Source organism: Castor canadensis, chromosome 3, assembly GCF_047511655.1.
Source record: "Castor canadensis chromosome 3, mCasCan1.hap1v2, whole genome shotgun sequence".
In the NCBI taxonomy this organism is placed as follows: domain Eukaryota; kingdom Metazoa; phylum Chordata; class Mammalia; order Rodentia; family Castoridae; genus Castor; species Castor canadensis.
The window spans coordinates 19,963,856-19,976,039 of NC_133388.1; the positions used below are offsets into that span (position 1 = coordinate 19,963,856).

Here is a 12,184-nt window from a genome sequence, read left to right on the forward strand (position 1 = left end):
ATAGTATTAGCTAAGATTGGAGCAAGCAGAAATGCATATGGCATTAGACTGCCCATAAAGAAATTCTTACCAGTAGTGTGTTTTTACTAAAATGAAATACCAAATTGAGTCTTTAAAGATAGAAATTCAGGGCAAAGAACATAGCTCAGTGGCAGACTATTTGCCTTCCATACAATAAGGCTCTAGGTTCAATCCCTATCACTGAAAAAAAAAAGAAAGAAAAGAAAAATAGACTCTTATTTGTCTGACATATGCTGAAAAAATTCCTTCTGAAACTGATTGAAAAGCATGAAACTTTTCTGTATTGTCACATCTCATAATCTTTACCTACTTTCTTTTTCTTTCCTTGGAAACCAGTAGAACACAGTATGAAATCAACTACATTGATTTGCTTTTTGAGATATATATATATATATATATATATATAATTGCTTTCTTAAGTTATAAATACAGAAAGCTTGGAAAGATATTTACACAGAATGTATGTAACATATTGGTAAATTCACCCCAACTTGAAAAGCATATCACTGAAATTCTGTATGTGTCAATGGAACAAAAGGTTTTGTGGTAATCTGATCACTTACCCTGATGTCATCCTTACAGTCTGATGTGATCTGCTGTAAACCATTTCTGTGACTCAGAACACATGTAATAATCACTCGATAGTTCATGTACTCATGTACAGGTCAAGAATATCTACTCAATTTTATAATCACAGATCAACTGAGTGCTAAATCAATCTTTTTCAAGGATGCTGTCAGAAGACCTGGTATACAAAGATTTTCCAACCATCAGATTTAAAGTAGTTGAAGAATCAACTCAAATACAGAATAAGTTGGGTACAAATTATTTGAAAATCTAACTCTTTTTTTGTAAAAAAGTTTCAAATTATATTTTATAAAAGAAGAATGGGTGGCTCTTGATTTTCATTGTTTTATATTGCTTGTCAAATGTTTCATGTTTTAAAATACAGAACACAGTTAAATGTGATACCAGTTGAGTTACAAGACTAAAAGTACTTAGAAAGTTCCTGAAAGTGACAGCAGCAAGTCAGGCAAGGGAAGAAAAGTGGTATGACAGAATGTGCAATGAAAATAAGAGGTTTTTGATATATGATCTCATGAATATAAACAACTAAGATGTTAGGAGCTCAAAGCTAGCATTATCTTTTTAATAGTAGGTACTTTTTCAGTTAACCATAAACAGACAGTATCTGTTAACCATAAAATCCATTCAATTTTCAAAATATATTGCTCAAAATAATAATTTCAGTACAATCTGAATATTTATAATCAAGACTCATCAAAATTGTAGGAAAACTGAAACTTACTAAGAATTCTAAATGGAATCAATGAAAATATATAAAAGTATACATGTTTATGGAGGCAAACAAGTTATAGGGCTAGAGATACTAAAGGAAAAATGAATAGGAAACCTCTTACATTTGTAGACATGTTAAAGATACATAAGTATATATTACTTATATAACATATAAGTAAAATATTTATTATATTCTTACTTTATTATAAGTATAATAGATACATAGAATACATAAAAATATAATAAAATATATTTTATATATAATTTTGTGTTTTCCACCAACCCCATTCTTATCTCAAAATATAATTACTTATTTATATTTGAAATGTTGGGGAATAGAAACATTTTACATTTATTGTACATAATCACTAAAATGAAAATATACTTATGAGTCAAACATTGATGAACAGATTCCCAGATGGTAAATTATAGTACAGAACATATAGCACATTTATTCTAAAGGAAGCAACTCTATTTCTGGTCCTTTCATCTGTAAAACAGCCCGGGGAGTTCTCAATCATAGTCACTGCCTCCCCTGATGACTCCCATGTCTATTTTCAGCTCAGATCTCTTTCCTGACACTGATAGTTATATCTCACTATCTACTGAATACATAAGATGCTATGAAGGTACCTTGAATCAAACATGTCCAAACTCATACCTTATATTGCCCAGAAAAAAAGTACTTCTTCCTGTTGTTTTTATTTCCTTGAATAATATATTGCCATCCTCCCAGCTGCCTAAGCCAGAAACCTGGCAGTCTCTTTAACGCCTACCTCTTGCCTCTCATGTCAGAGAATCTGTCACCAAGTCCTGGCTAATCTACTAAAATGAACATCTCTTAGACATATTCCTTGTGCTCTTTATACTGCCTTAGATGGGGGTCTTTGTCTTTTGTTCCCAGATTACTACAACTGTCTTGTAATTGGTCTTTCATTGCAGCCAGGATAGACTACATAAAAGGTATGATGATGTAAACTTCCCAACTATAAACTGGTCTACAGCTCCTCCACAGTTCTCCATGAGCAAATTTCCAGATTCATTAGTATGGCACAATACTTTTACTCTTTTTCTTTGACTACTGATAAATCACATTTTCATTTGCAATACAGTAGGAATTAAAAAATACAGTACTTGGTAAGCAGAGCAGTGAAACTAGGTTTTATCAAATATGTAAGTTTTTACTACCACATCTGGGAGAAAACAAAGCTCAGAACTCATCCTGTGCTTGAGAGAGTGGGACACATCAGTGGCTCATTCCCCAACTTGCAAGGAACTTGCAAGGAAACTTGCCCATCTTGAGCTCTGGCACTGAGTGGAAAGGGAGAACTGGCCCTTGAGAACCTGGTCAAGTGTGATCCCCACACAATCCACAGCCTAAATGTGCATTAGGCTTTTGTAGCCCACAAAAAACTTAAGATAAATAACTCAGTGTTTTTCCCACCATACATAAATTACAAGGCGATAAAAGGTAGGGAAGGGGAAAAGCAATATAAAAGTATTGATTAATTGCAATTTGTTAGATATCAATTCTGACAAACTCAAAATATCTTGAAACAATGGGATAAACCAGAACACTGGCTATTTGATGAAAAATTAAAGGATTATTATTAATTTTAAGTCACAACGACGGTATTGTATTTAAAAGAAATTTTTTTGAGATGAGGGTCTTCCTGTGTTGCCCAGGCTTGCCTTAGCCCCCTCTAGCAGGGTTACACGCACACACAGTCATTCCTCATCACACTATGGTTGTGGTCTTTTAGCTAAAACTGAGGAAGGCAAGACAGGAATGAAAAAGGGGATAAAAGGCAAACTGAATAGTGGCTCAAAGTTGATGCAGCCCTGCAGCTGTTATACAGGATGTTGTATGACTGCACAAAGGGTAACACAAGACCACCTCAAACTGGCTGGGACCCACATGGCAGATGACCAAACTGACTGCTAAGTACTCTTTGCTTCATTATATTGGCAACTCCATATCATCAGCCTTGTAAAAGTGCCTATTCCTACCATGCATCTGATGCCATGACACATGAAAAACTCACATAAGACCAGAAAAAGGGGAGTAAACCCTACTTTGTGAAAACCCCTGACCCATTCCTGGAGTTCCCCATTTTCTCCCTACCCTAACTCATGAATAATCCTCCCCTCCATTAAAGTTTGTCCATAAGAGGAGCTATCTAAAACAATGTGACTCCCTCTTTTTTTTCTTTTGGTAGGACTGGAGTTTAAACTCAGGGCTTCACACCAGGCAAGTGTGCAAAGTGGCCTGAGCCACACCTTTCATTCATTTTGCTCTGATTATTTTGAAAGTCTTGCTCTCTCTCTCTCTTTTGTTGATACTGGGGTTTGAATTCAGGGACTCATGCTTGTTAGGCAGGCACTCTACCACTTGAGTCACTCTGCCAGCTTTTGCTCTGGATATTTTGGAGATGGAGTCTTGCACACTATTTGCCCATGTTGGCCTCAAACTGTGATTCTCCTGATCTCAGCCTCCCAAATGGCTGGAATTACAGGCATGAGCTACTGGTACCTGGCCTATGCTACCTCTTGAGTGTCTACTTTTGCTCTGGGAGAAAATGCCCTCCCAATTCCTTGCTTTGTCTCATCTCTGAATTCTTTCTCTGACGGTGTTGAGAACCTAGAAACTGTGGGTAGAGGTCTCAATATGGTGTATCTTTGAGATTTTCCCAGCCTTTACCACCAGCAACAAAATGCTTATGAGCAAAACCATATAGCATTTTGGATTCACATCAAAATAACCTGAGATGGCAGTAAAGAGTGGGGACACAGATGAAGTAAGACTGGTCATGAGCTGATCCTTGTTGTATCTGGGTGACAGGAACCCTGGGTAGGTGACAGGAACCATGCATGGGTTAATTACACTACTCTATTTTTATAGATGCCAAAGTTGCCAAAATTAGAAATTTTAATGTTGAGTTACATCAAATTCAAAGAGAAATTATTTCAAACTTATATAAGCTAGATACAAACAAAAAAAGAATCCATGTTCAGTTTATTTTATGAGGTTAGAATAACCAAACATAGAGAGTAGAAAAAAGAAAAACGACAGTCTAGTATCAATGATATTCAGATGCTAAAATTCTAAGTGAAACATTAGCAACTGAATGCAACATTGTATAAGAAAGCTAATGCATATGACTAAATTCTGTTTTACTAAGGGTTTAAACTTGGTTTAACATTAAAAAGCTTTGTAATTCACTACAGATTAAAAGAGGAAAATTATATCATCATTCCAAGAGATGCAAAATAGCATTGGATAAAATTATCCATTCATAAGACAGAATAAGAATTTCAGTAATAGTAAGAATGACAAAAAAAAAATAGTAAGAAGGACAGCAACAGAAGAAACATCTCTTAGCGAACTAGGAATAGAAAAGAACTTCTTTAACCAGATATTAAAGGGACTCAAAAAACCTACAGCCAAGGTCAGAAAACTGCAGCCTGCACAACAAATCTGACCCTTGGTCTTTTTTTAATTAACAAACTTTTTAGTTTAACACAGTTAAGCTAATTTATTTATATATCGTCTATGTCTACTTTCCAATGGCAGAGTAGTTGTAACAGAGACTTGTGTCCTGAAAAACCTAAAATATTAACCATCTGGCTTTAACAGTAAATGTTTATTGACCTAACTTATTTATCTTATCCTCCCTTCCTCCATTCCTGGAATAGTTTCAGGAAGTGTCATTTTTCCATTCACATACATGTGTACGTATTTTCACCACGTTTATCCTTCTATACCCTTTGACTCTAACTTATTGCAAAAGGTTACCAAAAAGTCAGGCTGCACTAATGAAGCACTTTAGAAATACTTGCTTTAAAAAGTAAAAATATGATCTTACCTTTTGTAGGGTGTTACAAAATGACTTGGAATTATTTTTAGAATTGGCTTGCATTGCAGTTTTAGTTAGTTTAAACTCTTTTTCACATCGTGCTAATTCTTTTTTGAGCTTCTCTCTTCGTTGCTGGTCTGCATCTAAAGGGGGAAACAAACCTTTTAAAATCTGCAACCAAGTTAAAAAAAATCCATATGCTTTTCTGTATAAAGAGATACTAACAAATACATAATTTATCAAAATTCTAAATAGAGAAAAAGTAGCTAAAAAGCACAAACATGATGTGATGAACCAGGCTAGGCTACGGCACAGAGTTTGTGGCAGATACTTACAGAGATGGAGGTTTGAATGCCTAACCATGCTGTGACTGTGTAGCTTTAGGTTCAGTTTGAATTAGCCCCTAGACTTCTCCCCTACAAATGAAATACTGCTAATTGCAGCAAATGCTATTAAAATGTTAATTTTTTGGTGGGACCAGGGTTTGAACTCAGGGCTTCACATGTGTAAAACAGATGCTCTACTGATTGAATCATACCTCAGACCATTTTGCTGTGGTTATTTTGAAGGTGGGGGGGTCTTGAGAATTATTTGCCCATGCTGACCTTCAACCATGATTCTCCTAGTCTCAGTCTCCTATGTACCTAGGATTATAGGTGTGAGCCATTGTACCCAGCTAAAACATTAAATTTTGTATGACTAAAACAGTAAAATGAAAGCTAGCCAAATTTCAAAATTAAAGAGAAAGTTGACTATCAACAAGATCACTTGTATTTTCATATAAAATGAAAAATCTGCATGTCTATAATCCCAGCTAGGTGGAAGGATTAAGGCCCAAGGCGGGGGGCGGGTGGTCTGGGCAACAGTGAGAGATCTTATCCAGAAAAATAATTAAAGCAAAAAGGGCTGGGATGTGGCTCAAGAGGTAGAGTGCTTGCCTCACAGGCATAAGGTCCTGAGCTCAAACTGAGTCCCCCCCAAAAAAAAGTAAAAGTAGAAAAGAATAATTATAACAGAATAATAAAAGATTTCACCATGGACTCAAAGTGGCGCACAATTTAAAAACCTCAGACTGTTTATTTCTGGAACTCTCTATGTAATATTTTCAGACCTTGGTTGACGGCAGATAACTGAAATAATGGAAAGTGAATGAAAGAATTAAAGGAGGCTGCTATATTACTATATGACCAGTAATGCTACTGCCAGCTATAGACTGAAGAGAAAAGAAAAAAACACTTCCATCCAAATACCTGGACGTGACTGTAACAGAACTTTTCACAACAGTTCTAACTGTAACATAAATATTTATCAAATGATGAACAAAATATGGAATTATCCATTTTGTGGAATACTATTCAGCAATAAAAATGAAGTACACATTAATGTAAGCTATGACACAGTTGACTCTCAAAATATGATACAAAGTGAAAAATGTAATGCAAAAGACTTCATGAATGAATCCATCTATATGAAATATTTAGAAAAAGCAAATGCATAAAGTCGATTTGTGGTTGCCCAAGACTAGAAGTGGAAATAGGATGTGGCTGCAAATTGGTACAAAGGACCTTCACAGAATGGTGAAAATATTCTAAACTTGGTTTGTGCTGATAGTTGCACAATAATTTTAGTTCTTCCTTTCTGATTTGTGTGCTTTTCATTTCTTTTTCTTGCCTAATTGCCCTGGCTAGTACTTCTAGTAGTATCCTTGCCTTGTACTGGATCTTAAAGGAAGAGCTATTTACTTTAAAAAAAAAAGCTATCTCCCCCTATCTCACCATTATGATAGTACCTAAGGGCTTTTCATATAGTCCTCGCTGTGTGAAGTTTCTTCTATTTGTACTTTTGAGAGTTTTTATCATGATAAATGACAGATGGTAAATTCTGTCAAAAGCTTTTCTGCCTTTATGGAGATGATCATGTAGTTTTCATCTTTCATTCTGTTAACATGATAGAACACATTGTTTTGAGTATGTGCAATCACCTTTGTAGCCCAGGCATGATTCCCACTTGGTCATGGCATGTGAACCTTTTGTAGTGTTGAATTCAATTTGTTATTTTACTGAAGATCTTGCATCTATGTTCATTAGAGATATTGGCCTATAGTTCTCAATGGTACCTTGCCTGGTTTTTGTTTCAGAGTGGTGCTGGTCTCATAAAATGAGTTTGGAAGTATTCCCTCTTCTAATTTTGGAAAAGTTTAAGGACCAGTTCTCCTTCCTGATTATTTGACAGAGTTCCCATATAAAGCCTTCTGGTCCTGAGCTATTTCTTCTCCCTCCTCCCTCCTCCTCTTCCCTCTCCTCCTTTTCTTCTCTCTCTCTCTCTCTTCTCTCTCTCTATATGTATGTATGTATGTATTTTGTGTTACTGGAGATAAAATCCAGGGCCTCACATATGCTAGGCTAGTGCTCTCCACTGAGCTATACCATCAGCCTTTTTATATTGTAAGGTGTACAGTCTTTTTTCCTTTTATGTAGGTATTTATCAGTATAAGCCTCCATCTGTGTGTTGATTTTGGTGTATCTCACAAATCTTTTTCATTTGATTTTAGATATTTTTAAAGTTTTGGGTTTTGTTTTTGAGACAGGGTGTCACTGTGTGGCCCAGGCTGGTCTGGAACTCACAATCCTCCTGCCTTAATCTCCTGAGTGCAGATGATAGTGTGCACATGATGCCTGGCTAAAGTTGTTTTGATTTCCTTTTTGACTCAGTCATTGCTTGAGTATGCTGCTTAGTTTCCACATGGTTTTAGAATTTTCTGTTTTACTGTTATTAATTTCTAGTTTAATTTTGTTGTGGTTGAAAAAGAGACTTGGAATGATTTCAATGTCCTTTTTTTGGTAATTGATTTCCATCTTCTTAAATATGATAAGACTAATTTTATGATTTGATGTGGCTTATCCTGGAGAATGTTTCATCTGCACTTGTAAAAATGTGTATTCTGTTGGGTGGGGAGTTTACTATATGTCTGTTAGGAGTTTCATTTATTTTGTTGTTCAAGTCAGCTGTTTATTGATTTTCTGTTTGGACATTCTATCTATTATTGAAAGTGAAGCATTGAAGTCTCATACTATTATTGTATTGCTGTCAATTTCTCCCTTCAGATCTGTCTGTCACAATTTGCTTTATGTATTTAGTCTCTGATGTTGGCCATGTATATAATTGTTATATCTTGCGATTGAATTGACTCTTTTTAATAACTATCTTTGTCTCTAGACAGATTTTGGCTTGAAGTCTATTTTGATTAAGTACATCCATCCTTGATTTTAGTTACCACTTGCATGCCATATTTCTTTTTTTTTTTTTTTTTTTTAAATTCTCTCACTCTGTGTGTGTATGTGATCCTTGTGTTATTTTTTGTCACTGTGTCAAAATACCTGAGAAAAACAACTTAGGGGAGGAAGAATTTATTTTGGCTCATACTTTGAGAAGTTCTGGTCCGTGGTCCCCTGGCTCTGTTGCTCTGGGACTGTGTTGAGTCAAAACATCATGGCAGGAAGCATATGAAGAACAGAGACCAGGGACAATATATACCCTTCAGAAGCATGCCCTCCCTCTCCCACCCGGTGACCTACATCCTCCAACAAGGCTCCACCTCTTAATGGTTCATTCGGCTATGAGTACTTATGAGCCAGTCACCTTTCAAAAGTCCACTGACTGGCAAACAAGCCTTTAGCACATGAGGCTTTGGGACCATTTTATATTAAAATCTGAATCTAAAATGAGTCTCTTGTGGACAGCATATCATCAAATCTTTTTTTTTAAGCCAGCAACTCTATATGCCTTTTGACTGTGAAGTTTAGCCCATTTACGTTTAAAGAAATTAATAACAAGTGAGGATTTATTATCACCATTTTGTTATTGTTTTCTGTCTGGTAAGCAATTGTTTTGTTGCTCTCTTCTTTTGCTATTTGGTTATTTTTTGATAGTAACTTGTTTTTATTCTTTTTTTCTTTTGTGCCTCTGTTTTAGGCCTTTCCTTTGTGGTTACCTCAGGCTTGCATAGAATATCTTGTAGATATAAACATCTATTTTACACTGATGCAACTTGACTCCTACTGCATACAAAAGCTCTACACCTTTACTCTCCACTTTCCAAACCTTGTTGTTCTTGTAGTGTGAGATTACTTCTTTCTGTATTTACAAATTTTGGTGGTTGCAGCTGTTTTCAATATTTCTATCTTTTACTTTTTATATTAGGGCTAAAAGTAATTTATGTATCATCATTACAGTGCTACATTATCAAGTATTTGTCCATATACTTACCTTTGCCAGAGATATTTTTGCTCTCAGATTGGAATCTATCATATTTTGTTTCAAAAATGAAGAACTTCCTTTTGGCAGTACTGAGGTTTGAACTCAAGGCCTTGAGCTGCAAGTGCTTTACCACAACAGTCACACCCTCAAGCCTGTTTACTTTAATTGTCATTAGAATAGGGTCTCGTATTTGTGCCTGGGTCTGCATGGACTGTGACCCTCCATTTATGCTTCCTGCAAAGCTGGGATGACAGCTGTACCACCACCCCCAGCTTTTATTGGTTGAGATTGGGTCTTGAGAAGTTTTTTGTCTGGATGACCATGAATTGCTATCCTTCCTGATCTCTGCCTTTTAAGTAGCTAGAATTAAAGGTGTGAGCCAACATACCCAGTTTCTTAAGTATTTCTTTTCTTTTCCACTATTGGGGTTTGAACTCAGGGACTCATGCTTGCTAAGCAGGTACTCTACCACTTGAGCCACTCTGCCAGCCCTTTTTTGTGTTGGGTATTTTCAACACAGGGTTTCAGGAACTATTTGCCCTGGCTGGCTTTGAACTGTTACCCTGATCTCTGCCTCCTGAGAAGCTAGGATTACAGGTGTGAGCCATCAGTGGCTGGCTGCTTAAGTATTTCTTTTAAGGCAGGTCTAGTGATGACAACTTCCTCAATTTTTGTTAAGTTTGGGGAAGACTTTCTCTCTCATTCATTTTAAAGCATAGTTTTTCTGGGTATAAAATTTTTAGTTGGCACTTTGAAAATATTATCCCTCTCCTGGCTTGCAAAGTTGCTGAGAAAATAGCTGATAGTTTTACAGGGGGTTCCTTATATGTGAAGAACTGCTTTTCGTTTGCTAATTTCAAATTTTTCCCTTTTTTTGATTTTTTTTTCCTTTTTTTGATTTCTGATAATTTAATTATAATGTCTTGGTATAGATCTCTATGTTTTTTGGGTCTTCCTGAATCTAGATGTCTAATTTTGTTCCCCAGATCTGAGAGCTTTTCAGTTATTTATCTAAATAAACTTTTGCCTGTTTCCCTTTCTTCCTGGAGTTTGAACTCAGGGCTTCACACTTGCAAAGCAGGTGCTCTACCACTTAAGCCATACCTCCAGTCCATTTTGCTGTGGTTATTTTTGAAATGGGGTCTCACAAGTAGTTATGATTATAGTCATGAGCCACTAGTGCCTGGCTATCCTCTGCTGTGAAAATGCTTTACTGCATTTTCATTTCATTCATTGTAGTCTTCAGTTCTGGAATTTGTTTCTTTTTTTTTTTTAATTTCTCTTTGTTTAACTTCTCATTTTGTTCATGTATTGTTTTCCTTGAATTGCTCTGTATTCTCTTATATATTGCTAAGCTTCTTTAAACAATTTTGCATTATTCATCAAGCAATCCATAGATCTCCAGTTCTTGGGTGTTCGTTACTAGAAATTTATGTGCTCTTTGGTGTATCATTTTTAATTTTTTGTGGTCCTTGTAGACTTGCATTGCTGCCTATGATTTGAAGAAGCAGTCACCTCTTTCAGATTCTATGCACTTACTTTGGTAGTGAAAGTCCCTGGACGGTGTGTGAACATGCTGGCAGGGTGGAATATGCAGTGGTGCCAGGCCTGGAGGGTTAGGGGGATGCTGGGTCCAAGGCAGGTGTGCATAGTAGTTAGGTCTGGGGTCAGTGTGTAAAGGGTGAATTTGGATCTTAAATCCAAAAGTTTGGTTGAATAAGAGAATTAGCATATGCATTCAGGCTTTTTTTAATACAACTTAAAAAAAGAGATAATCTTCTTTTGCATAACTGTTGTTTAGGAATGATTAAAGAGGATTATCTGATCTAATGACAATTGGGTAAAACCACCTTAATTCAAATAATTCATATTTTTAAAGTCTGTAAATATTAAACCAGTTTTTTTTGTGTGTGTGTGCTGTAAGAAAGTTTGTAATATGATACAGAAGAAAAACTATATAGCATAGAAATTGAAAACATGGAAGGAGCTTAGAGATATGTCAATACCTTTCATTTTACAAAAGAAGAAGGTACAAGGAAAAATGAATTGTTCATATAACTTGTGTGCTATGGTCAAATTGGTCTTTAAAAACATATTTCACCCTTATATAATACTGTATGAGTTCCAAGACTTCTTTACAGGAGGGAACATAAAGGGAATGAATACAAAAAAAGCCCTGACAAATCCTGTGCTCAATGATGGCAGAGAGTGGCTACTGGCCCACCTTACATCTCATCTCTTCCACTAAGAAGATAAACGAGAAAAGATGGCCTTTTCCTAATGTGCACCCAAAGGCCATTTCCCTATCTCTGCATTCACTCAGCATTTAGCAATGAACTACCTGGGGTTCATATTTTTAACATAGAAAGCTTCTCTCAAACTATACATGATTTCAAATAGTAACTTAGGAAAACACTAAACTTAAAATTTATAATCTTTTGAGTTGGGCGTGGTGGTACACATCTCACTCTGGATGCTCAGGTGGGAGGATTATGAGTTTGAGGCCAACCTGGGCTATACAGTGAGTTTGAGGGCAACTTGGATTACCAGGTAAAAGCCTTGTCTCAAAAAAAATTATAATACTTTAGTTTTTCTATGATTACTAATAAGGCAATAACAGGATGTGTATCTATATTCTTTGGTTATTTTTTAAGTACACATTTTTTGAATTGAACTCAAACAAAGGCCTCAAATGGTGTCCTTCAGAAAATTTTAAGTAGGATTTTCAAATTTTGTGGTATGATTATTTT

The 12,184-nt window shown here is 35.8% G+C and overlaps 1 protein-coding gene across 3 annotated transcripts in view; it reads right to left on the reverse strand.

Moving 5' to 3' along the window:
• Spata7 (spermatogenesis associated 7) overlaps positions 1-12,184 on the reverse strand; it is a 42,343-nt gene that overhangs the window by 13,553 nt on the left and 16,606 nt on the right. For 2 of the 3 annotated variants that reach the window (XM_074067379.1, XM_074067378.1), the window contains one exon: positions 5,187-5,320. In XM_074067379.1, coding sequence (XP_073923480.1) covers positions 5,187-5,320 — 134 coding nt within the window. Of the gene's footprint in view, positions 1-584; positions 767-5,186; positions 5,321-12,184 lie in introns of those variants that run through there. The other variant, XM_074067380.1, reaches the window with a different exon arrangement.